Source organism: Neofelis nebulosa, chromosome 13 (genome assembly GCF_028018385.1).
Source record: "Neofelis nebulosa isolate mNeoNeb1 chromosome 13, mNeoNeb1.pri, whole genome shotgun sequence".
NCBI lineage: Eukaryota > Metazoa > Chordata > Mammalia > Carnivora > Felidae > Neofelis > Neofelis nebulosa.
The window spans coordinates 28,257,896-28,285,410 of record NC_080794.1 but is presented as its reverse complement, the minus strand read 5'-3'; the positions used below and the strand labels follow the sequence as shown (position 1 = coordinate 28,285,410).

Below are 27,515 nucleotides of genomic sequence, written 5' to 3'. Positions count from 1 at the left end.
GACTGGAAAATATGCACAGTATTTGGAACCCTGGGGAGTGACATACTAATTCAAAGTTTGCTTGGAAGTGTAGCTTTGTGGAAACTCAACCCTGTTCCCATCCTTTTTGCTTCTACCAGACTTTACCCAAGACTTATCTCCAGAATGTTGGGGTAGCCCCTTTGCACGTGTGAGGTAGGGCCTCCTATGGGCTGGGACTCTCCCCTTTTCTTCAGAAGGCCATAGCTAGATGACCCAGTGCTTATGAAATCTATAAGAATAACCACAAAACAGGGGAATCAAAACCAGCTCAGCCATGGGCAATTAACTAGTCCTTGCTAATTCTGTTGCTCCCCAGAAGCAAATCTTCACTCCGAATTAAACATTTGCCAAAGTTTGTTTTGGACAGGCCTTAAATCCACAGGAAAGCGACTAACAGGGTAGGATGGAAGGCTGAGACAGGCCCCCTCCCGAATGGTTGGGACACCTTCAAATGAACTCAGGTTAGCTTACAAATCACTGATCCCTAAAAGAGCACAAACTAAAATTACATTTGTTTTTATTGAAAGACAGTCTCAAGTGCTGACATGTAGTGTAAGACATGTGATACATAATAATACTCTTAAACCAGTTCTGACATAATATCTCCGGCGGCCTAATAACCACAAATGATTGCTTTAGTTAAGAACTAGCCAGAAGCAAAATAGATCCATGTAAAAGTAGCTTGAACCATAAATACCTCAACAATATTTTATGTCACTTTGTAAAAGTTAAAGGAGTCCTATAATAATTAACAAAAACGCCATGTTCTTTACTATTGTGTGTTGGTTGTGAAAGGTTATTTCATAGTCCCCCAGGCTGCCAGTGCTGTAAATTATGCAGGCACCAAGAAGCATTAAGGAGAAATAATAGCAATTTAAACGAAGGCTGACGTAATTCATGATAAACAGTCATTGGAAAATATTACAATGTTGTCTTTTTTGAGTGGGTTTAATCAGAAGAATGTGACCATATTCTAACATAAACCACTTCTCTTTTCCATTGTGCTAGCACTTGGAATGTTGGCACTCACCCTGGCTGCAAGGTTCTTATTCACAATAATTGCTGGATCCAGGGCTCTAACACCTCTGGGGAACCTAACAATGTAAATTTGGTATTCTGATTGATGGAAGGAGCTTCCAAGACAAAGCTCAAAAGCTCTGGGCTGCATGGTGGTCCAAAAGAGCGACTGAAATTTGAGATGCACGTAGCCAGGATAACTTAAAGAATATATATCAAAAAGATGGCTAAGTAATGCAAACATTGAAGAATTGCTTTATTGTCACGTCTAATAGAACCTTGAGATGTGGTATAAATCTGGCAGCTGTTATGCTAAAAGCAAACCTTTGTCACACATTGTTCTGGGTGAACTGTAAATACAGCAACACATTAAGAGGCAAATATGATGAGAAACACCAAACCCGCCAACTTTCATTAATGCAAAGTATCGCCAGGTCAGTATCATGGACAGGATCACAGGATATGGCGGCCAAGCAGATGCGTATATCTGAACACACACAAATAATTGTTTAGATTTAATACGGGGACAGGGGAAGCAGAATTCTGTGCATAAAAACTGACTGGGAGAAGGTGGGTTTTTTTTTTTATTTTTGTTTTGTTTTGTTTTTTACCAAAAAAAGAAGAAAAACAAAGGCAGCAAGCTCAGAAACATGCCAACATGCAGACTGGGCAATATTTACCTCTCTGGAATTCACCCAGTCTTTGGGAGCGTAAAGGGAATAATATTGCTATTATAACTGCAAAGCCTTCCAAGGTACAGTTCATTTAAAAGTCTTTAAGCCAACTATTGATTATTCGTGTCAACGAAGGAAGGCAAGGATAAAAGAAAACACTGAAAATCCAATAGCTTATTTTTCCCACTAGTTTCTATTTCATTCATGATCCATTCTTTCCAAAGGCCATTAAGAGCAGAACAAGTGATTTCATTTTTTCTTCTTCCCCTTTTCTCTGCCAGCCTTCGGGTGGAGGTGCTAATGAGCTGGAATAAACTCAAATGAAGGCAGAGGAGGCAGAGGAGGCCTGCCCAGGGAGTCGGGGGGCTTGGATCATCTACATAGTGGGGCCCCTGTCCCTGATAATCAAAAGTTAATTGCCACCTTCCAAAGATCACTTATAATATCCATTATATAGCAAAACAGACTATTTTTGACTCAGGATCTCTTTTTCCAACTGAATCTATTTAAATAGTCCCAGAGGTCAAATATCTGGCCACTCCTTTAAAAATATTCTTTCAAAATATGATAAATGGCTTTCTTTGGCATTTATACTAATAAAAGCGTATTTTATCTCCTCTTACCACACAAACCCTACTCTCTCTAAATAGCCCATTGCGAACATTATCAGTGAATTTTGCTCAGTGTACAAATATTTTATGTATTACAATGAGTAGCAGAACGCAAAACTTGCAAATATTTATTTTTAGACATATGGGAAAAAAAGCAATTAGAGCTAAAAATGTGAAGAATGAAGAGCTCACTTAGAAGCAATTACATTGGACATGCAAACTGTTCTGCCATCAAACTTTTATTCAGATGCCATAGAGCATGTTAAGAAATATCACTTGCACACAAAAAAAGAAAATATTACTTCACAACTGAAAATATCCAGTCACTATAAACAACATCTGGGGGTCATTAATAACTTACTCCGCAGTTGAAATTAGCCAAAGAATAAGTGGCCTGACTCAGAATTCCTAAATTTCTATTTTTGAAGGAAAAACAAAACATAAAACCATGACTTACATTTGCAAATATGGATGCTCTCTGGTCAGTTTACACGAATACGCAAATGTGTGTAACACACAATGATCAGTTTGTGTACACACAGCGGGCACGTACTGTTAATGCATTAATCGCCATCTCACCTTAAGTGGTGTCTTGTTTTTGCTTTGAGGAAGTTTAAAATTGTAATATTGAGTTCACTCTTCGCTCAGAGCCCTGTATGTAATTAGCATATTTTTCAGACTGGTAAGAATCTGACCATAAGCAGCATCTAAGAAGCTTCCCATTCCAAACTACTACAAAGCCTTTTGTACGCAGCCTAACACATTTTAAGAGCAAGCATACTGTTCAAATATTCCAGCCCTAAGATAAAAGAACTAACAATTTTACTGCCACACAAGCCACTGTGCTGCAACACCCTAAATATTTATACTAACAGGAGTTGAAAATAGTATCAGAGAACAATGCCAAAATATTTCTTCTACTCATTAATAGCAACAGTCTTTGGCAAGACAGATGCCAAAAAGCCAGCACTTTTCTAATTCACTGGGTCCCATCACATGGTCTGTTATTATAGGTTTCACAGGGAGTCAACACGTGGTTGATTTAATGGGAAAGGGAAAATAGTCTTTATGACAATCCATATTTACATTTTTAAAAAATGTCTCTAAAATATCTCTCTGAAAAGTACCAAATTTCAAGTGTAAGGCATACAGTTCTTATCACATTTCAATGTCTCCAGAATCAGTGGCCTCCCAAATGGACAGCATCTTACAGTGATAATGCTTTTTATTTCTTGGCAGTATGTATGAAAATGATGTGTATTACAAATGATGTTTAGATTGGATGAAATATAGTACCTAGTTGTTTGGTCTGTATCAGGGATCGGCAAATTTTTCTGTAAAGGGTAGGAGTGTAAATATTTTCAGCCTTGTAGGGCATACTCTACTCGACTTGTCTGTTGTAGCACAAAAACAGTCATGGACGAGACAGAGACACATGAGTGTGGTGTGGCAGCGCTCAGCAAAACATTCTATAAGACATCAGGCACCTGGGTGGCTCTGTTGGTTAAGCATCTGACTCTTGGTTTTGGCTCAGGTCATGATCTCAAGAGTTCATGAGATCAAGCCCCGCATTGGGCTCTGTGTTGACTGTGCACAGTCTACTTGGGATTCTCTCTCTCCCTCTCTCTCTGCCTCTCCCCCATTTGTGCTCGCTCTCTTTCTCTCTCTCTCTTAAAAAAATTAAACAAACAAGCAACTCTGTAAGACAGCAATGGGCCAGATAGGGCCCATGGGCCATAAATCTGCCCTATTTAGCACACTGTGAGAATGGAGCCAGTGTTGCACGCTGAGGGAACACTGGGCCTGATGCAGTGCCCCTGATGGCACACACCGGATGTCTCACTCCCCGGTCTTGCCAGTGTAACACCTCGCCTTCAGCAGGTGCCCAGTATATGTCAGGTGAGGCTAAGGCGAGCTATCATGCTTAGGCTCACATGCCTCATTAAATGGATATTGCTGGGCGTTGGAAACAAAGACTGTGCAGCTGAATGTGAAGAACTTCTGTGGGGACATTTTTTGCATCCCTTTTGTCGAAAATTTTGAGCACACTTTGGATTCTTGCAATCATTCTTCACGCGAATCAGAGTAGTTACCCGTTTACCATGGACAGCAATGCAGCACACCCCACAGGAGCACTAGCTGGAGAGTACCAAGCTGGGTTTGAATCCCAGCTCCACCACTTGCTGGTGGATGGCTTCCTCTTAAATAGCTCTGAACCTCAATTTTTTCATCTGCAAAACAGGACACTACCTACATCAAAGTATTGTGAGAATTTAAGGAGGTGATGTATATATTAAGTGCTCAATACACATTGAACCTTAAACCTTCACTAAACCTTCCACTAAAGTGATTAATCATATAAAATATATGTGATCCATTAAATAGATATCATTTTGGGACACAGACTCTATTTAGACACCTAATACAGTGCCTGACACATAGTACACTCTCAATAAAAGGTAGGAGTTATTGTTATTTTTTTAATTACCCAGAATTCTCAGGAAATGAGCTGCCCTAGGTAGTGAAATGTAACATTGACAGAGAATCGTTACAAATCATGATCTGTTTCACAGATAGAATGCAAGTATGTGAGGACAGAAAGAGATCTGGAAGATCACCTGGTCTAGGGGTTCATAACCTAAGGTTTCACATAAGTGGACAAATCCTGAGAAATATATGCAGATTTCCTATATTTGCTTGATAGGTTAATTTTTGCTAACATTGTTCAAAACCATGATGGTAATGATGATGATGATGTTTGTGCGCACACTTTCATGAGAAGAAGACTCATAGCTTCCTTCAGATCCTCCAATGGGGCGGAAATCCAAAAAAGCTCAAAAATCCAGTCCAACCCTCCATTTCAGAGGTAAGACTGGAAATCTGGAATTAACTGAGTTGGTGAAGCTCCATATTTGGTGAGAGGGCCAGATTCTAAACTCAGTTCTCTTGACTCCCAGTCAAGGGCCTTTTCTGGTACATTGCACTTTTTCCTATTTCTGGGTAATTCATAGCACTAGAGTGTATCCCTCCAAAATCATGCACTTTTCCTTAAGGAAAGCCTTTTACGGGAGCCCGTGACTGCCCGGGGAACATACCCTACCTTCTGCTGCCATTTGTCATCTCAGCCTAGCACGTCAGTGCAATTGCAGCTCAAGGGTTCTGCCATCACACCTGGATGGAAGCAATTAAGGAAGGAAGAGCTGGCAGTAATCATTACCCTGTCAACTTCCACTCGTCAGCATCATGGCCACCACTACAACTTTGGGCATTCCTGCAACACTGACTCTCAGTCTTAAGTGTGCATAAAGTAAGATTAAAATGTTGGTGACGGGACATTGCCCATTCAAATTCAGGAGGTCTGAGACTAAAAATCACAATTTTAGTGAGTTCTTCGGGAGACCAAAGATCTTTGCCCGAGCTCACTTTCTTGCCTAAGTCCCCCAGTATTCACTGAAGAAATTTTTTCCTCTTGTGCCTTAGAGTCACACAGAAACTGTGGATCTTCATTCTGAACACTGGGTTCTCAGTGTCGTCAACCATAGCCATAGAAGGTTCAGTAGATAGGGCTGATTGTAACCAAGCACTGGGCTGGCTCTGATTATCTGATATCTCTGCTATTGCTGAGAAGGAAAATAATTTTGGCAATAAGAGATTCTTGGAATTTATCCGAAAGAAACCATCAAAATGTTGATGCTTTTATAAACAAAGATGTTCATTACAGTGTTAATTATACATTACCCATTGAAGCAACAAAGCTAAACAAAACCCTGGAAGAAACAAAGCAACTTCTAATAGAAAGGGATTATGTAAACTCTGATAAAGTCATTTGATTCAGTATTATGCAACCATTAAAATGGTGCTAGTGAAACTGTTCATAAGGATATGAGGAAATGTTTATAAGTGCTAAAATTTTAAGGTAAAAAACTGCATGTATAAAATGTTCTCAAGTAAATAAAAATGCTATGGAAAAAGTCTGGAAGGAAATAGATAAACCCTGATGAGATTACCAATGATATTTAGGGAGGCAATATCAAAGAGTGGAGGAGCATACCAGCTTTGAAGCCAGACAGACCTGAACTGGAATCCAGCCTGACCACTTACTAGCCGTGTGACTTTGGGCTGATGTGACCTTTCTTAGCTTCTGCTTCCTCCCATGTGAAGTGATGGCTAATATGGGATTCCTTACAGGGGCCTCTAAGGAGTGAGATTATGTGTGTAAAGGAGTTAGCACAAGGCCTGACATATGGACATATGGTGCATGCTCACAGAAGAGTGGCAATTATTATTATTATTATCCTTGTCCTTTCCATAATGGAAATAATTTCATAATGAGAAAAATATTTTGGAAAACATATGAGCTGTGTTTTACTATTTTTTTCCCCCTCCTTGAAATATTGTACAAAGGGTATTTGGGATGGGGAGCATCTGGTTGACTCAAGATCCTGGTTGACTAGAGTTTGCTGCATAGGATCTCGTGGTGGTGATGCCATGCCCTTCAGGACTGGGCCCCATTTGGGGGGGGGGACAGCCCCAAGAAGCGCAGATCGAGAAGCTGATGCCCACATCCCATTGAGGTCTTACCACTACTACACTCATGTTTAACTCCTGAATTTCCCGATCAGTTCTTCAACTGCCCACAGGGGTCATGGACATGGGTCCTTGAGGTTATACAAGGTTGTTCAGAGGCAAGATCTTGAAGATGGGGTGAAGGCCACTTGAAAAGTATGATCAACACTCCTCTGTGTGTGAAGGACATTCTTCTCCTGGGTTGTGGATGCCAGTGTGAGGGCGGGATGAGCCTCTGCCCCAGTTGGAAGAGGCCAGGCTATGGTCTCTCTGCTCTCTGAGGCTACCTCCTCACCTCAGCTCCGGCAAGGTCAGCAAGACACTTTAATAGGGCTCCCTGTGGCCCCTTTTGTTCTAGTTCTGACATATTTCAACTCCCTTTCTTGAAGAACAAAGGGACAGAATGCATTCTCCATAGCATAGGGCCTGTCATCTGGACTATGATAAAGAAAAGGAGCAAAATAATCCACTTTTACCAACATCCTTTCTCTTTCTGAAGGTGTCTGTGCTTGGAATGGGGCAGCGGTCAGCACCCTGACAGAGTATAGTTTCTGGCACTGTGCATGGTCATCTTTGTTAAAATATTTGATCTCCTATTTTATTATTTTAATTATTTATTTTTTGAGTTTATTTATTTGAGACAGAGTGAGTGAGTGGGGGTGGGACAGAGAGAGAAGAGAGAGAATCCCAAGCAGACTCTTCACTGACAGTGCAGAGCCTGATGTGGGGCTCGAACCCACGAACCACGAGATCATGATCTGAACTGAAACCAAGAGTTGTACACTTCAGTGACTGAGCCACCCACGTGCCCCTATCTCCTATTTTAAAGACCTAATTTTCGGGGTGCCTGGGTGGCTCAGTTGGTTAGGTGTCCGGCTTCAGTTCAGGTCATGATCTCACGCTTCATGGGTTCGAGCCCCGCGTCCGCCTCTGTGCTGACAGCTCAGAGCCTGGAGCCTGCTTCAGATTCTGTGTCTCCCTCTCTCTCTGCCCCTCCCCTGCTTGTGCTCTGAATCTTTCTCTCTCTCTCTCTCAAAAATAAATAAACATTTAAAAAATTAGAAAGAAAATAAATAAAGACCTAATATTCACGTCTGGAACTGTGAGGAAGAAAGTGTGGCCTGTTAAACCCTGTGTGTTGTGAACTTGCCTCATCCAAAGATGGAGCTCTCCTCACTGAAGCTCTCCTGAGAGATAGAAGGTCTCATCCTCATCCATAAAGAACACGACGCAAGTCAACAATCCACAAAGTATGCTCAGGGTGTAAGTGCCATCCACCAAGTAATCTTCCTAGTAATGAATGTTCAATTGGCTAAGCTTTTTCTTTTCCAACATTTTCTGATCTGATCCCAGTGTGAACTGTGATCTATATTATGTTTCAGATCCAGATAGCCCACATTTAATTGGAACTTGTCAATGTCCTAGATGCTAATGACCCTGCCAGTGTTCCTTGATTTTCACACCGAATTCTGAGATCTGTGGGTTAGAGGCTGGAAAGATCAGTGTGGTGACTTATGGGTACAGGCTACTATTTGCTTTAATTTATGGATGCTCCTTGACTTCCTCAGAGAACACCCTTCTAGGTTGTGCAGACTCCGGGATCTATTAAACATCGTAACCAATGAAAACTCGTCAACCAAAGATCTTGACCGATTTATGAAGAACATTCCCCTGGTTTGAAGAGGTGAGTAAATGTTGAGGAAAAAAAACATGTCCTTTGAGCTAGATACTTTCCCTTGAGAATTCAATCAATTGGCAATGAGCTAAAGATTGAGGTTAAGAAATACTTGACTTTAAGGAAGGAGATAAAATGATAATTTGAAGCCTTCTGACATTTGGCAGGATTTTTACTCACTTACACAAACATGTGTTGATACAGAGGTGAGTAACACATGATTCTTACTCCCCCTAGGAGCTTAGAATCTAGGGAAGAGAAATGCAATAGAATCCATTAACTTTAATACCAAACAGAAGAAAAAAGCAACTTTGAGAAAGTACTGAGGAACACAGAAGGACACGGAGTGAAGTGTTCTAGAAGATTGTTCTGAATCTACAGTTTCAACCTAGAAGCAGCCCCTAAACGTCCAGGAAACCAAGCAGGCACCTCAGTCCTTTACCCCCTGCTGCAAAGTTGATGCATCTCTCCTTCTCCTTCTTATAGGCCCAAGGGGAAATTTCCAATTTAATAAGAGACAAGTTGATTTTTCCTCCAAGAGGCTTCCCCTGGGTCCTAACCACAATGGGGTCTCTGAGAGGACTCAGAAGCACTGGTTCCCTCAGGGGAAGGTGACATCTTCTAGGAAGAAAAAAAGTTTTGCTTGCAGAGGCTGGTATTTTGTTTGTTTTGTTTTGTGTGTGTGTGTGTGTGTGTGTGTTTTAACGTCTATGCTGAAAGCTAAAAATGGCAGAGGAAACAATCTCTTTCTTTGAGCTTCAAAGTCTGGAGTATTTTCCATCTCCTCACCTGAAATAACTTCCTTTTTTTTTTTTTTTTTTTTTTTTTTGAATCCCTCAAGGTACAGTTGAAGATCCACTTCCTTTCAGAGCCTTCTCCTGACATCTGGGCCCTCTTTTACATCTTTTAATTCCAGGGGCACCTACAATTTGGCCTCCTCTGGTTAGCCCTTAGTGGACTGCCTTGCAGTGCCGATTATATGGCAGAGCTTTCCCATTTACAAAGCTTGACAGATATCATCTCCTCTGAACATCAAAATAAGTCCTGAATCTTAGCCCCATGCTTCTGTCACTTTAGGGTGGAAACGTGTACCCCCTGGGGTCAGCAGACTGGGGTGGGGGTGCTAACTCCCACTTTGGCAACGTGCTAGGTCTGTGACCCCGAAATAACTATGTTATAAGGCTGCTCGTGGTAAGATGAGGAATTTTTAAGAAGATCACAATAATATCTATAGTGGTCCATCACTCTATGTCTTATCTCTGCCACCTCAAGTTTTAAGTGTCTTAGAGCAGAGACCCATGTCCCAACAATGCCTGGACCTCCGCCTTCAACAGAGCCGGTGTTCAATGCATGAATGGAAGCACCCAGAAGTATTAGAACGTACCAGTCTTTTTCTGCCCAAATCCCATCTGTTCTTCAGTCTTCCATGATGGCAACTGGAGAGCCAAAAAGGCCGTTCAGAGAAGAGACTCTCAGGGAGAGAGTTTCTAGGCAACTTCCAGAGGGAGCATAAAGCCCAGATGATGGAGTCGAGGCCCACGCCAGCCAGCGATGAGAAGATTTCCTGAGCAGGCAGTGCCGCCTGCACCTGTGCCAAGAGCTTGGCTAGTCTGCCTCCTTTGAAAACCCATTACCAGATCATGGCAAGCAAAATTTAATTTTAAGAAGGGAAATGATTTATGTGCTACAGGAATAAAGAAGTGACAGAAGCAGGAAAGCTTGCATACATTTCATTTTTTGAAATTAGACCTATAATTTTTTCATTAAGGGAGGATGCCAAGTTGGGAAAGCCAATGCGTTCCTAAGCAGAAAATTACAGAGAGGTGTATAATCAAAGTCCTGTCAGCATCACAACCCCGTGCCTTAAAAAGAGTCCATGGGAACACAGGGCAGTTTACTATCTGCCCCTTTCAACCTCCAGCTCTCACAGGGCTCTCTATTTATACCTGCTTATGTGATGAGATGGGGAGCACCACTCTGGCTGGTGTGCAGAAGAGACCACAGGCCAGCGAAGGCTGAATCAGGGAGGCTGGTAGAATACAGACAAGCGAGGACGGTGGCTGGCATCAACGTTTCCTGATCAGATTTTGAATTGTCATGATCATTCCTCTCCTAACCTCTCCAACACACACCAGTCTCTGTAAAGCCTACAGAACCCACTGTATATTCATTATCTAGAGAGCTGGTGACCAGTTATCTGTTTCCAGGAAGCCGGATCTTAGGAAGCTGGAAAGATCTTTCTGAGCCAGGTCCAAGCTGAAAGGCAGTCTAGTGTCATTGTACAGAGCATGGACGCTGAGCCAGAGTGTCTAGGTTCAAACCCTGGTTCTGCCACTTGATAGGCAACTTTACTGTGCATAAGTGTTCTTACTTCAAAAAATGGGGGAGAGCAATGATATTGACACAGAGTATTTATGCATCCACTCACTCATTTAACCCAATATTTATTACACACCTACTGTGTGTCTAGTATTGTTCTGGTTCCTGGGTGGGTACAGGGTTGTGAACCCGCTTTTTTTAAAGTTTACTTATTTATTTAGAGAGAGAGAGCGAGCGTGGGAGGGGCAGACAGAGAGAATCCCAAGCAGGGAGGCAGGGCTCGAACTCTCAAACTGTAAGATCATGACCTGAGCCAAAATCAAGAGTCAGACACTTAACTGACTGAGTCACCCAGGTGCCCCACGTGAACCCTCTCTTAAAGAGCTTACATTATAACACAGGTGGGGATGGGGGAGACAGACGATAAACATATAACAAAACAAATATGATAGTTAATCTCAGATAGAGATAAGTTATAGGACGGTAAGTATATGTTGGGTGACGGGGTACAGCGGAACACGTGAAAAGGGGCAAGTCAGAGAAGACTTGTCTGGGGAGCAGACATCTGAGCTGAGGATGCAATGATGAGAAGAAGCCAGACCCATGATATCTGGGGAAACACATTCCATGCAGAAGGACAAACAAGTATTTCTGGAATGAGTGGTTGTTGAATGATATTTACTAGCAAATGATACCTCATTTCCCCAGTAGTCTGTATAGGTATGAAATAATTCTATAAATGTTTTTTTGAGGAACCACTATGGACTTGGTAGGTGGGTAAGGTTGTGTGGCGTGGTGCAAGAGGTACAAGAAGACTTAGTTAATGATGAGTACTTAAGTAGTACTTGCCATGGACCATCTAAGTGTCCTAATCCTCACAGCTCGTGAGGTATGGTTAATACCCATGGCATGCCTATCCCATATTTTCCCAATCTTCTCCCCACATACCACACTGTAAGATCATTAGGAGTATAAATTGTTTTGTCTTATTTACAACTGTGTGCACAGGGACAAGAATAATACCTGGCACATGGTAAGTGTGTAATAGATATTGGTGCAATGCATAAATGGACAAGAACGTACTGAGTGTCAGGCACTGTGGTGGGCTCCCAGCATCCCCAGACAGCCTCGCTACAGTCCAAGGAACTTTAATCAATCCAATTTCCTTGAGCAGATAGAATGAAGGGGTTTAGAGGGTATCTTTTGCTATCAAGAGGATTTTATAAATCAAGCGAATACAGACTTATTCTGATCCTCATTCTACCATCCCTACCCTAAGTAGCACATTTGCCTGTGATTTTTCAATGACCTGGTTCTTTCCTGTGGTGTGTGTGTGTGTGTGTGTGTGTGTGTGTGTGTGTTAACTGATAAAAATATCTATTTCACCCTAGAGAGGAATATGTTGATCTTGCTAATGTAATGGGATATAACTTTCTTGCTTTTCTAAATGAAATGCTAGGTGAAATATTAGCCAATATAGACACAAATCCTTTCTTCTGGAGTGAACAAGAGTTTGTTGTACCCGTGAGTCCAAATAGTTTTTAATAACCCATTGAGTCCCCTCGGCTACAAAAGGAGTCCACAGTTATTTTAAAATATCCCTTCAAGCTCCAAAAATAGAAAAGAAATCCATGAATCCTACCCATTCCATATAGCATGACTCTGAAAGTTAACTTGCAGTAACAACATAAAAATTCTGTTCGTTAACCCTCCACAGAGATGGTACCCTAGCTTCTAATGCTCTGCCCCAGGAGGTCTGCTCTCCAGCCCTCTTTGTGTCTTAGCGTCCTGGAAGCCAAGGCCATATGTTAATCATTACATGTACTATTGAGCACATCCGATATACCACTACATTTACTACGTTGTATGATGAACTTAAACATTCCTCTGCCCCTACTTGGGCAGCACATGCAATAAACAGAAAGTACCAAGCATGGTCCTGGGTAGGCCACTATCTAATGGCAAACAGAATCTCTAGAAAATTTCCAAGACAAAACAGTCCTCCAAGAGAGATCTCTGAAGGTTAAGGTCTTCTGCATAAATAGCAATATACAAGAAGCACGGCTCCTTTTCCACTCTGCTTCAATTAAAGAGAAACATCTGCCTTGTTATCATTTGGGAGATCAGTGGGCACTGCAGGCAGGCAGCAAAAGCCTGAATGTGGACAGGGGCCAGGAGCAAGGCCATTTGATCATCGAAATCCACTGTGACCATGAAACCTACTTTGGCAAGGAAAAAAAAATGTTTACTCACTTACAAATTCCCATGATCCTTAACAAAACAACTGCCTTTCCTTTCATTTCCAGCAAAACATGTGATGTTTAGAGGGAAGAGGCACAGTCCAGCTCGTCCTCTGCTTCAAAATAATTTTATGCATCCTGAATTTTCTTTCATAAGAAGTCAAAGTTTCATTCCCTCTTCTGTTTTCCTCCCTCCCTTGGCTTTTTCTTCTTTTGTCTAGAATGTCATTATTTCACCCAACAGGAAAACAGAAATGGAAAGTTCAGTGCAGAGTCAGAAAAGATTCTTTAAAACATACTGTAAAAAGTAGGAAAGTTTTCTTTTCCATTATGGTTCTAGAAAGAGTCCCAGGGCCTTAGAGGAACAGTTCCTTTATTATTTACAGAGCAAGATCAGTGTAGATGATTCTAAGTTGTCTAAGTCCTAAGTTCTAATAGAAACAGTAGAGAATCTTCATTCACCACGAGGACTTTTTTTTGGTCAAGTGGATACAGATTTAGTCTGAGTCTGGCGATGAGCTATTACTACCCGGTTTTAAAGATGGGACAAGTGAGGGGACTTACATCTCTTGCCCAGAGGAATAGCAAATCAGACAGGCGAGCCTTGATTAATACTGTACCTGATTGTAAGCCTGGCACTTCTTTCTCCTAAATGGTGCCATGCTCCTTGCGCTTCAGCAAAGGATACGTTTTAATGCTGATGTAGCCACCTTCTCCCTGAGGGTAGGACCTCATGGTTTCCTGCACGTGGACCAAATGCCAAGACGGCAGTCCATCTGATCTCTGCTCTTTTCAGGTGAATTACCACATCCTTCCTTTAACTCCATCCCATTCCTTGGTCAAGGAACACACACACACACACACACACACACACACACACACACCCCGACTGCAAAGAACTTAGGAGAATGTCTTATGTCTTTGTAATTCAAAACTCAGACTAAAATAAACCGTATCTTTTGTTATATTTTTAATTAACCATATCTTAATCCATTTAGTTCCACCCATATTTACGGACTGATTTCATCTCATTTATATATACTGGGTCCACCTTACATCTGATAAAGCTGGTACCTTAAAGTTGTCCATGTACCTACTGTACTGTGCACACCTCTGTTTGGAGTTGGCTGTCAACACTTCACACATGTGAAATCAATCGTGTGATAGTCATGTAAACAGCACGCATGACAAACTGGTAGGCATTTTATTGTTCTAACAGGGAAAATAGGCAAAATGGGTGCACGTGTATGTTTTTCCTACCGTCCAGACAATAGCATGATATAAATGATGGTATGCGTTTTACAAAAGAGGAATCAAATTATAAAAAGAGGTAAAAGCAAGGTGGGGGGATGGTTGAAGAATGCCTCGTGCTAGGAGAGTCTAACAGGACAGTGGGGGCAGGAATTATGCACAGGGGAGAGATTTTTATGAGAAAAATTGTCATTCGTAATGTCACTTTCCCTTCATTATTATTATAATCTCATTTCCTAATTGCATGTGCAATACAATCAGTTTTCACAATGCTTTAATGGGGAGTCCATTGCTTTAGTTTTAAAAATAGTCCATTTTCTTGTGCTGAGAAAACAGCACATTGCCTTTAAGAGCATTGTAACTGACAAGACGGAAGGATTCAGGCAGGATGTCGAGGCTCAAGTTTTTCAATCACCTGCCATTAATATGATTCGATTTATGCTTATGTCATAGGTTTAGATATCGCACAGCGCTGTAAGCAGGGAAGGGACTTGAATAAAATACAGGGACGAAAGCAGATGGTATGCTATCAAAACCCTTCAAGCCTAAAATAACCTTTCCCAAGTAAGGAGGATAGTTAATTAAAACCAGGATATATTTACTCTATTCTGAATATCTCAATGTAAATAAAAATCAAAATGACACCACTGTAATGTGGGACTAAATGATGAAATTTCATCTATTCTATTTTTCTTTAATAGTTTCTAATCAAACTTTTCATTAAACAGCTTCATAAAATTCCACGGAGAATTTATTTATAGGGATTCATTGTAGATTTAAAAGCCTTACTTTTATTGTTCAATTAAACCTGTTATTCAGTGGACAACATTGAAACAGTGGGGAGGGGTGATGATGTCTGAGCAGTTGGAAGAGGCTGTCACACGCACAGAGGATGTGGGTCATCTCTGCCCAAGAAAGCCTAGTTTAGGCTCTAAAGCCACTGCCTGGGTTCGTCCCAGCCCTGGTCCACAGACTCATATTCCTGTCCCCCTGGTAAAGAGAAGGCACCAGTCCATTTATTGGGGGCAAACCAAGTAAGGGAAGGCCAACGGTTCACCCAGGGTGAAGGCAGCCATTCTTAACATGGAGAGTCAGGACATGAATTGTCAGTGATCTAGGTATTTCCAAAACTTTTCTATTAGCCTTTCTCCCTATCCTTTTTTTTTTTCTCTTAAGTTTTTATTATTTATTTACTTTTGAGAGAGAAAGCACGAGTGGGAGAGGAGCAGAGAGAGTGGGAGAGACAGAATCCCAAGCAGGCTCTGTGCTGTTGGCGTGGAACCCAATGCGGGGCTCGAACCCACAAGCTGTGAGATCATGACCTGAGTGGAAGTCAGATGCTTAACTGACTGAGCCACCCAGGCGCCCCTCTCCCTGTCCTTTAAAACCAGACCCAGTCTTGCCTTTTTCATGAGGCTTTCCCTGACCCCCCTCCAAGGATCACCCCCCTCCCTGCCCCGGCCAGCCCAGTGCTAAATTCCTCCTGTTCTTGCTTTCTGCAACACTCACCAAATACTTAATCATTGACTTTCTTGTAACATTAGTTAACCTTTCAGGTGTGTTAATCCTGTCTTCCCCAATTAGATTTTTAAATCCTCCAAGCAAGCAAGAACCGTGTTTTATTTATCTTCTGAATGCCCTCTCTCACCCCCACTCCATAATCCCATTTAAGAGGAGAAAGCAGAAAATATATTAGTTAATAAAACAAACATTATTTAATCATAGGAAAGCAGACACTGTCCTTTTGAGAAAGGCCTTGCAGGTACGTTATGGCAATTTATGAATTCCATGTGTCAAAGGTGTAGCTGATAAATGCTATAAACCCTTTGCCATCAGCTCCACCATTCACCCACCTGGTGATATGGCTAATAAAATTTGATTTTTACAGCCTAGGCATACTGTTACCTAAATTACATTTGACCAATTACTGAAGTCACCAAACGTGTGGTACAGAATATATACTGTGTAGAAAATTCATCTGTGGGCCCCCTGGCACTCGCGGTAATCTGACAGAAGTGCTTCAGTCATCTGGCAGTGTTTAATATTAGGAACATTTGTTTAATGCTAATGAAATTTATGTTCTCCTACCAACTGTTAGTTGGTTGGAGAAACCCAACCCCACATTTTAACAAACTCTTTAACCCATGTTGCTTTCAAATACAACCAATTGGAGGTTTAAAAGGGTGTTTTCTGGAAATTTAGATGTGTGACCCAACGTGGAAGGTGGGGGAGGGATGTTGGCGAAGGTATGCAAATCAGGTCAAAATAAGCTCTTTTGCTGGGGGAAAGGGTGTCCACTTAGGAGAATGAAATACTATACGAAGTACAAACTCAACTAATATTAAAGATTAAAGAAAAATCTAATATTCTAATGATTAGGCTAGCCATCTAAAAGCTCTTTAAAGGTACCTTTATTCCAAAAGAAAGCTTCCACTTTAAGAGGCTGGAGAAGAAAAACAGCATTAAAATTAGCTTTACCAGAAGAAAGTTCAGGAAAACATTCAAAAGTCAGATGCTTGTGTTTGTGAGAACATTTAAAACTAATTTAGGAACTCTTAACAACCATTGTGATCACTGTTAAATTGGAACTTCTTTCTATTACCAATTCCAGACACAACAGCTTTCAAGCTCAATGACTAATAACTCTTAAATTAGCCAAAAAGGTTAAAACATTTTTCATCATGTTACATTGTGATGCTCTTTGAATACTCTTAAGTGAGGGAAAGCATTCTTTCAGTTTTATTTTGTGTCAGAAATTTACAGACCTCTTCAGTGGCAAGCAGGACAGAGGGGTTTGGACGTCAGGGATATGGGGAAAAAAAACAACCCTCAAAACAGAAGTATTAAAAAGGGAAGATTTGTAGAGGTTGATCTGAAAAGAGAAGGTATTAAAAAATGTATTGGATACATTCATCTACTTGAATACAAAAGGTTATTTGAGTATTAAACAATTCTTCTTGGAAAAAGGAGAAAATAACTTATAGAAACACTACTATTCTCTTATAGAATGGCAGTCGTTCAGTAAGCCAGAGCTGTGAAAGGCATCCGACAAAAAAGTTTGTAAGGAAAAAAGAAAAAGCCAGGTCCGATGAACCTAGGTGCCCTACTTCTTTCCTCCCTTCCTTGTTGTATTATACATCATCCCCTCATCCTCACCCCTACGTACAACACCCCCCTGAAACAGGTGGAAGGCTGCCTAGGTCATGAATACAGTGGATTTCTCAAACCATGCTGAGGCCTGCAATTGTTTAGCAGAATAATCTGAATCTGAATAACCCACAAACTAGGGATCCTTGGGAAAACATTAGCCGATGGAATCAAAGAGTGTTCCAACTCAAGGGGACCCCATTAGTGCTCCCTCTGGGCCAGTGGTCTCAGACTCTTCTTCACCCCAGGACCCATGAGAGATTCAGCATGGGTCGGTCATCATACTGTTCGCTCCATGGTGGCAATTCCCAAAGAAGGGGTAGGTGGGGGAGTTTCATGCCTCTGTAAGTACAGGAATTTCCAGGGAACATTTATAGCTTGATAAAGCACCCCCAGGGCATTCTGATATCCCTGCCCAGCCTGTTGAGAACCACGATATGATCCAGTCTCTTCAACAAACAGATGAGAAAATGAAGATGTGAGAGATGTGACCCTGGCTTGCCTCCAGTCATTCACTGCATCATGCAAGGTCTCCCAAATGTATATCTCTTCTCTTCCTTCACTTCTATCTATAGAGACACATGACTGATCAGCTAGGCAGAGATGCAGATAAAGATATGTGTGCATATATCCATCTTTGGTGGGCATGGTGTACAAAAAATATATATAGATATCTGAATATAGATATATAAATAAGTATAAAAATATACACAGATATCTGAATATAGATATATAAATAAATCTCTCTATATTTTTTATACACTGTGCCCACCAAAGATGGATATATATGTGCATACATACATATATATGAAAAAAATTAAGGGGCATGGGGATCTATCTATCATCAGTCTATCTGTTCACCTTTATAGTACTGAAGAAGTCACAACTGGTGCATTTTTATAGTTCCTTATAACACGGAAAAGGGCGTGATCAATTAAAAACAAAAATCAGCATCCAAATAGCCAAAGCCTTCAAAGAAAGAACTAACACGGAAGCTTCTTGTCTGAAAGTCCAATTTCAAGGTCGACCAAGCAACTTTGGACCCTATACTGAACAACAAATTCTAAATAATAACCTTTTACCCTGGTAAACAGAGGCTGCCGAGGAGGCAATGACACTTCATGCCACAATAATTTTGGGGGGAGGGTAGGGGAGGGGTGGTACACAGAGATTGTGAAAATAAGCCTTGTTCCCCATCACCGCTCTTTACAAGAACCGAAAACAACTAAACACACACGCGCAAGTTTCAGGTAGGAAAAAAAAAAAAAAAGACTCACCAAACTCATCGCATATACTCTCATTTTCAATGAGAGTTGGGTGGTCAAACGTGTCTCGACAGTACAGGATCTGAGGGTTCTTGCTGACCACCGCAATGCCCCCCAGGGCTAACGCAAACTGGTCCGTTAGAATGGAAGACGGCTTATCCTGGATGCGTTTCAGCATCGATCGGTACCGGCAGTACTGAGGGTAGCTGAGAACGATCACGTTGGTTTCTTCATCGTCCTCCCCTAGACAAACGAGAAAAAGCTCCCATTACTTTCTTCCCTCCAACAAAGAACTGTCCAGGTTATGGCATGATTTCAGTGATCACTCTGGTTTTGTATTAAAATGTGTCTTCAGTGAGACTCTTCTACCAGGTCATGTTTGTCTCTGTCTGGCTGATGTGGGCATTCTCCCAGCCCCACCTCACCAACCCAATTCCACTAAAAAGCCTCGGGTTACTGACAGGGAAAAGAAAAAGTGGGGAAAAGAAAGAGATGGGGTGATCTCATAGACAGATTAAGCAATGTTTGGGTCACCAGAAAGCAGCAGAACCAAAAAACTGTTTTGAAAGAGTCTGATATATATTTTAAGCATTAAAGTCACTCATCATAGGAAAAATCAGAATTTTGTGGAGCTTCTTTATACATATTTCCAGAGTCTGGTATTGCTACATTTTTGGATTATATATTCTTTCAGTGCTGGAAGTCTCTGTAAAGGTCATCTGGCCCCAGAGAGATGTCCATAAGTTCAAATAGCATCATCATCAAATCTGGTGGTGGGTAGTGCCATTCAACAAATATTTCTGGTTCTCTTTATGGTAGTGTGGAAAGACCGTGCTTCCTGGCCCACTGGAGTCAAGTGACCATGTGACTTGTTTTGGCCAATAAAATGTGACAGAAGTGAGTGGCTACTTTAGGGGCCAGTGTTTGACTGACAACACTCTCCTTCCCTTTGTCCTGGGCATCTGTAATGATTCAGATAGTGGCTACTCTGCAAGTCAGGGTCTTGGAGTAAGAATCACATGGAGCAGAGACCCCTCCTTGATCCTAAATGGACACAGAACACAAGCACAAAAGGAACCTTTGTTGTTGTAAGTGAAGCTGTGATTTGGGGGGTTATTTGTTTTTGCAGCATGATCTATCCCAACTTGATTGATACCTCCACCTTCTTTGCCCTCCCCCCTTCTCCTACCCCCTGCCTTCTAATGTTCCTCCAATCCATCTGGTAACTTGGCACATCTCAGAGAACCATGCTGAGAGGACTCCCCAAGCATCCTTGTGACAGCTCCATCAGAACCAACTTAGCTCAGAACATTTCAGCCACTTTAATGAAACTCTCTTTTACAATGATCTTAATGTTTATCTGCACCTCTCTATATTAAGTGATTATTTATAAAAACCAGATTCTGCATGGAGGAATCCTGCCTTCATCTTAAGCCTGAGAAATGGCAAAAACTCCCCTTTGGTAGCCTGCCACCTGCACAATGTCAAGCTGAATTTGGGCTCCATGACCCAGTCTGCCATCACTCTTTATAACCACTCCGTCAGGGCATTTGTAAGCAATTCCCAGATATGTCACTGGCTTATCCAAAGGGAAAACACTCAATATTTTGAGTCCTTACCATGCTGCAGGGAATTGCACAAGACAGTTGTTAAGGATACCAACATTATCGTGGCCATCTGGTAACCAGTGGGAGACAAATGAGTCAGGACAGAACAAATGATAGAATATAACCAGTACCAGTGGAAGGTGTGCATGTGACCTTTTCAGATAGGAGGCCAATACCCAGATGTATTTCTAATTATGTTCACTTAGTTCCTCAGGCTGGAGGCTTCTTCGAGAATGGAGATGTTTAGCTGCTTTCAAGATGACATCTTTTAACAGTTTACATTTCTTAGACTCCTGCCTGGTTGTGGGTAGTCACTTTGTCAGCTGCCATACTGAATTAAAAGGAAATATGTTTACATTGAAGGCAAGTCCCCAAATGAAGTACAGTTTTTAAGATGTTGAAATATGCCCCAAGGCATTTAAATTTGAGATTTTTATGGCAGACCCAGACCCTAGTTCACACGTTGGGTTCAAATCTGTGCTTTCTATAGAGTTCAAGCACAAAGAATTTTATAGGAACTATCCACCAAACATCATCAGAACTCCAGAGCACTGAAGCGGCCCCCAACATGTCAACTGTATTATTATGCTGTATTTGTCCAAGACGTTGTGGATGAGAGAGGGTATAACCACGGACTCTGAGGACTTATTTCAGCATGCTCGTCACCTAATACCATGTCTGTAAAGAGTAAATACTGTGCAAATCTATACACAGCTTCCAAAATTCTATCTTGGTTGTGCTGTTGGCTTTCTGTACGGGGGCAATGGTGGCACTAGTTTCTCCAAGTGGTCTTGAAATGAGATGGAGGGCATCCTGCTTTTCAGGTGGAATGATGGCAGAAGAATGGATGCTTCAGGGTTAGTTTTATAGCAGAAGATGTCACCTGCGTTCTTGGGACCATTTCACTTCCTTCTTGTCCCTTCATTCTCTTTCTGTTTTTCTCTGATCATTTTTCATGATAATGCCATCTCTAACCTCTCCCTAATTCTCTGGAATCTGCTCCCTGGCTATCTTTCGTGCTTAGAAATGACCTGGTTTTTGTTGTTGTTTGTTTGTTTGTTTGTTTTTGTTTTTTTTCTCTTCACCTCATCCTAGCTCCAAACATTTATCCCTCTTTCTTCATGCAGTTCCCAAAACACAAGCCAAGCCATGAATCCTCTTTCTGTTGGAAGAAAAGCTAGCAATTTCCCTCTGGTCCAAGTCATGGAAATATGTCCTATGATATCCATTCATTTTGGAGATATTACTTCTAAGAGTGCTCCCAGGACTGCCCGCATCAGAATCGCATAGAGTAACTGTAAAAAGGCAGGCCCTAGGGGCCTATCGAGAACCACTAACTCAGAATCTTGAAGGTTGGGGCCCAGGAATTTACATTTTTAACAAACTCCCAAGTAGTTCATGCACATTAAACTTTGAAACCACTACCTCAGAGTCTGAATTTAGCTTTTGCACAGATGTGTAATAATTTATTCAGTTTGGGTTTTGATTTCTGTTTCTGTATGTATGTGTAAACACACACACACACACACACACACACACACACACTCCACTTTCAATGGGAATATGTCTCAACAACCCATTATAAGTTGAAAATACCCTAAATTGAAAAGACATTGAATACACCCAATCTACCAAATGCCATAGCTTAGCCTCACCTACCTTAAATGTGCTCAGAACACTGAGATTGGGCAAAATCATCTAACACAAAGCCTATGTTATAATAAAGTATTGAATATCTCATGTTATTTATTGAGTACTTTACTGAAAGTGAGAAACAGAATAGTTGCGTGGGTACAGAATGGTACCAGTGTGTCAGTTGTTGACCCTCGTGACCGTGTGGTTGACTGGGAGTTGTGGCTGGGGGCTGATGGCAGGCACCAAACAGTATTGTGCCCATATCGCCAGCCTGGGAAAAGATTCACATTCAAACTCAAAGTACAGTTTCTATTGAATGCATATCGCTTTTACATAATTGTAAAGTCAAAAAATTGTTAAGTTGAAACATCTTAAGTTGGGGTTCCCAAGAATATATATATTTATAACTTGTTTTTAGGTATATGCTTCTATCAAAACCCCCACTGTATCCAGAAAAGAATATAGGACCGAATTCCCTTCTTCTTGCCACTTTCCCAGGATTGTTGTAGGTGTCACAGAAGACCCCAAATGAAAACAAGCGCTCTTAGCCAAAAATACAAGGGACAGAGGGACTATTTGTTTAGAAATACTATGATTTCTAGTACTGATAATAGAACACAAAAATTTACAAGGGTCTTTCACAAAACACATCTCTTCTGTTCCTCACAACAACCCTATTAGTAGGATTTACTGCTTCTGAACATCCCCCAATTCAGAGGTGGGGTAACAAGTTCAGACACCCAAGTGACTAGTTCGGGATCTCAAGGAAGCAAAGTGACAGAGGTGAGATTGCCACCTGGTCTTTTAATTCCAAGTTTGACGGGCTTTTCATTATGACAAAATGTCACAAATACTAATAATAGCAAAATTATTATCATTAAGGTAACACTTTGATTTCTTTTCCTATGTGGCTGTGGTTGAAAGAAAATCTTTGTTTATTTGACATATTATTATTAGAAATTTAAGCAACTTACAATATTAGGGAGGAGGATGATGGCTTTTGGTCATGTAAAATACAAAACCTCTGTTTCATCAAGAACTGTAGAATTCAGCCAGCTACAAGCCAGGTTCTACTCCGGTTCAGTTAGCTTGCTGTTATTTGGGAACATTGCAAGTCACATTGTAATGATCTAGCAGCACTGACACATCTTTCATGTACAGTGGTCTCGCTTTTTGCGGTTTCGCTTTCTGCGGTTTGTGGTCAATGGCGGTCTGGAAGCAGATGATCCGCCTTCTGACATATCATCAGAAGGTCAGTGGTAGCCTAACACCACGTCACAATGCCTACATCATCCACCTCACTTGTTCTCCTCACTCGGGCATCCAATCATCTCACATCATCACAGAACAAGGGTGAGTACAGTATAAGGTGTTTTGAGAGAGACTACTTTCACATAACTTTTCTTACAGTATATCGTTATTAGTGTTCAATTTTATTATTAGTTATTATTATTCATCTCTTACTGTGCCCAGCTGATAAATTCAACTTTTTCACAGGTGTGTATGAATAGGAAAAAACAGCATATATAGGGTTTGGTGCTATCTGCAGTTTCAGGCATCCACCCGGGGTCTTGGAATGTATCCTCCATGGATAAGTGGAGGATTGTGTATATCAGCTTCCTACTTTCTACCCATATAATAGGAACTAAAGCCAACTTCAGGTTGTGCAAGCCCAGAACCCCTGTGCCTCATTAACCTCTTCCATACTAAGAATCTAGAGGTCCAGCTGGGACCTGGTTTAATGTGGCAATGCTACTTACTACTGCCAAACCAAAAAATTATGATACTTTTGCTCTTTATGAAAAGAATCATCCATTTGGACCAGAACTTTGGCATTGTTTGGAAAGAGGTAAATTTCCAACCTTACAATTAGACATCATGAAAGGAATTGTCCTTAATAAAAAAAAAAAAAACAAAAAACAAAAACAAAACAAAACAAAAAAACAACAGCAACAACAAAAACAGACAAAGCCATGAGACCCTCAGGACTTCCATGAAAGTTAAGAAAACATTCTAGGTGAGAGTGAAGAGAAGATCCATAGTGAAGGTGTGATCTGAAAGAACCAACCATTCATCTAGGGTAAAATTTCTCCGAGTGAAGATACCTCAGAGAAACTTTACCCTAGAAGAATTTGGTAGACATGCTTAGTCAACTGGAGAAGAATTTTATTCTCCCAAGTACAGTCACCTTCACAGGAAAGTATGTAAAGCAGAGAATAAAATTATGAGTTTGGAAGAGTTTTCCAGATCTAAACTCATGATCCTATAACTTCCCCCTAAGCCTTTGCGTTAAATTAACATCTTCCTCATACAGCTACAAAACTATTAAATTGTTCAACAGCTGTCACATTTTATTTTGCCCTAGTATACTAAGAAACAAATAAAGCCAAACAACCCTTTCAAGAACTCTTATTTAAATTCCTCAGCTACTACTATCCTCCTTTTGCATTTCATGTACATATAAACAAACACTCCTATGCAGTTACCCATGAAACGGAGGCTGCCAATAAATGCTGCATAGGATATTTTTCCCTTTCCAATTCATAATAGGTCTAGCAGATAAATCTAAGAATGAATAAAGAATGGATAAATTGCACATTTGTTTAGCGAAAGATAAACAGAGTGTTCCTGGAACAAAGATTTTCTTTCAACCACACCCACATAGGAAAAGAAATCAAAGTATTACCCCAAGGAATCTTATTCTAACACACTCTAGTCAGCTATAGTTGGTTGGATTATGTATGCATTACTTGATTTCTGTTAACAGAAAATGATCAGCAATAAATTGTTGGTACCAAAGACTGAAATTTTAAGCCATATTATGATATTCTATTAAAATGTCATCCCATTTCTCAATTCCCCTCCCCACCAAAAAAGAAAGTGAAATATTTTTAAATGAAATATTCAAAGGGAATAAGAGACCCAAAATTACTAAACCTCATTTCAACTTCAGTGAAAAGAATTTTGCCTATTAAAAGTTAATACCTAAAGTACACTGCTTGTAATGCTCAACCAAAATTACTCTAATCCTGTGCTTATATCATAATTACACGTTTTGTTAACCTCTCTCAATGTCAATTTTTCACTTATTTATATATTTTCAAAGTCTAAAACAGAATTCCACAGAGAAACTGTAATTATAACGTGAGACTCCACCCAAGCTTTTCAAACAGTAACTGTATACCATTGCTTTAATCCTCAGAGTTGGGCTGGGAATGGGGAAGGGGTGGGGGGGGCAGGAGAGGGTAAGAGCAGGCATTCATTCTGAATAGCACGTTGCTCAAGTTGTCTTTATACAAAGAGAGATGCATGAAATAGCAAACACAATGAATTAATGGAGCATTGACTTTCAAATATCCATAATGCTATTTTTTTTTTTAAACAGATAATGGTGGCCAAATGCACAGAAGGCTGAAAACATAAATTCCGGAGGAGAAATTTGCTTTTATCTGTTATACAACATTTAGAAATGTAACTTTCTTTTTCATTCTGGGGGAAGAAGGGGAAGGCTTGTTTCGGAAACATCACACTATTATGCTTACTGAAAACCACTATAATCTACTTCTAACATCAGTCAGCTTAAAAAGAAAAATCTTAAAAAAAAAAAAAATCTTTGCACCAGGATTTTATAGAGCCTGGTGGAAAAAGTATGCATGTTCCTTCCTGCACCTAATTACCTCAACTGAAAAATCTGCCAAGTATTTTGCCCTTTAGTTCTCTAATCGCATTAGGGCAAATGCATTTGGATGCCAATAGAAACAAACATTTAAAGATTTTCACTTAAAGGATTCCAAATATGTATGAAGGCTACGTTTGAGACACAAAGTCCCCAGTCCTTCAAAGACAACATACAGTGTTCTTTTTTTCCCCCCAAGCAAATATGAATTTGCTCCTGTTATAAAACTTGATGTCTAGTTTTGAGACAATTTAAGTAAAATAATGTCAATATGAGAGGCTCTTACAATGATTTATGCTTCTTTCTGTTACTTTATTACATTAGACATTCCTTTCTCAAAGCTTTATACTTTTCACTGTGCTCCTAGCAACCAACCCACGGCAAAGCATCAACTTTATATACCTGGCACTGTTCCAATTCTTACTGCTATTGACAATTATATTGAAGTTTCCATTTAATTGCTGCTCTGCTGTGACACTGAATATTTGTCATAATTGGGCATTTCCTATTTTCTGTCCATTCATTTCTGATTATTACTGAAAATGATTTTTTTTTTTTACTTCAGAAAATCTAAGCATGAAAATTCTACAGATAAGAGTAGCTACAGCTGTTACTATCATTACCAACATTGTAACATGCAGGAAAAAAAAAAGGAGAGAGAGAATATAATTTCTCGGAAGGTAATTTTCCTTCCAGTCTAAGTGCTCTTATTCATCTTACAGTTACTCAATGATTTCCTGTTCTAATTACAGGACATTATACAGAAAGACATTCGTAAAAGCAAAAGACAGCAGAGCAGGAGACTAAATAGCCTGACTTGGTTGAAAGTGTTTAAAATTCCAAAGTTGTACGTCAACTTTATCAATTCCTGGTTACAACGCCGTGTAAATGTGTAATGTGTCCCACCATATTTCTCAAGCTCTCTCAAGGCAGTAAACTCAGTACCCAGAGTAAGTACACATCAAAGGGGAAAATACATTTGCAGTTAAACTGATGTTGGGGAGGAGCTGGGGTCGGGGGAGGATCAGTTGTTGGTTGCTTTTTTTTTTTTCCCCCTCATCAAAGCTGTTAAATTGGAGGCATGCCAAGACAAGGAGTGGAAAATATTAATAATAAAAATAAATTAAATGCCTGATTAGAAGGGAGAGAGAACAAGATTCCATCCGGAATAGAAATGAAAATGCCACAAACTATTTCATAAAAACATACTGTGACGTAAATTACACATCAGTATTGCACTGTTGTGGTTATTTTGAGAAATGGTTTGTACTGTAAGTCAGCTGGTGCTGCCCCACCCTTGATGATTTTGTAATTCTCTACACAGTAAGCAAGTGGGGCAGCCCTGAGGTTGCTAAGACAGAAAACAGACCTAGCCATAGAGAACCGGCAATAAAAAAGATAATGTACTTTTAACATAACAGAACAAGGAGATTGGCTTTATTAACTAAAAAAACTACTTTAAATGGTCCCCAGCTTGCCATTTGTTTTGATAAATGGAAAGACAGATCTTCCCAGGATAGGCCATGAAAACATCACTGGGGAACTTATAAAGAAGAAAATGTGGGAAAATATCTCAGGGCATGGTTGTAAACAGAACAAAGAATATTTCAAATGCAAAATCCAGGGTTTTTAACTAGCTGTTTCCCAAAGCAAGCCCCTTCCAATACATGGGCACACAAATATAAAGCCATGTATTAATACAGTAATATTGGCTTTTGCCCTGACAGTTGCTTCCTCGCTCCAAAAAGAAAACAATACGAGGCTCAACTAAAACCAAACGCTGCCATGACTCTGAGTAACGAACGAACCCC

General features: G+C 40.5%; 1 protein-coding gene and 1 long non-coding RNA gene across 2 annotated transcripts in view; both read right to left on the bottom strand.

The window, feature by feature from the left end:
* Nucleotides 1–27,515, bottom strand: part of ARID5B (AT-rich interaction domain 5B) — a 179,928-nt gene that overhangs the window by 72,836 nt on the left and 79,577 nt on the right. The window contains exon 4 of the mRNA XM_058696443.1: nucleotides 18,799–19,029. Coding sequence (XP_058552426.1) covers nucleotides 18,799–19,029 — 231 coding nt within the window. The remainder of the gene's footprint in view (nucleotides 1–18,798; nucleotides 19,030–27,515) is intronic.
* On the bottom strand, nucleotides 3,389–18,788 carry LOC131492707 (uncharacterized). The gene is made up of 2 exons (XR_009252247.1): nucleotides 7,556–18,788; nucleotides 3,389–7,148 (listed from the first exon to the last, which is right to left on the bottom strand). It is a non-coding gene; the product is annotated as an uncharacterized LOC131492707 (long non-coding RNA).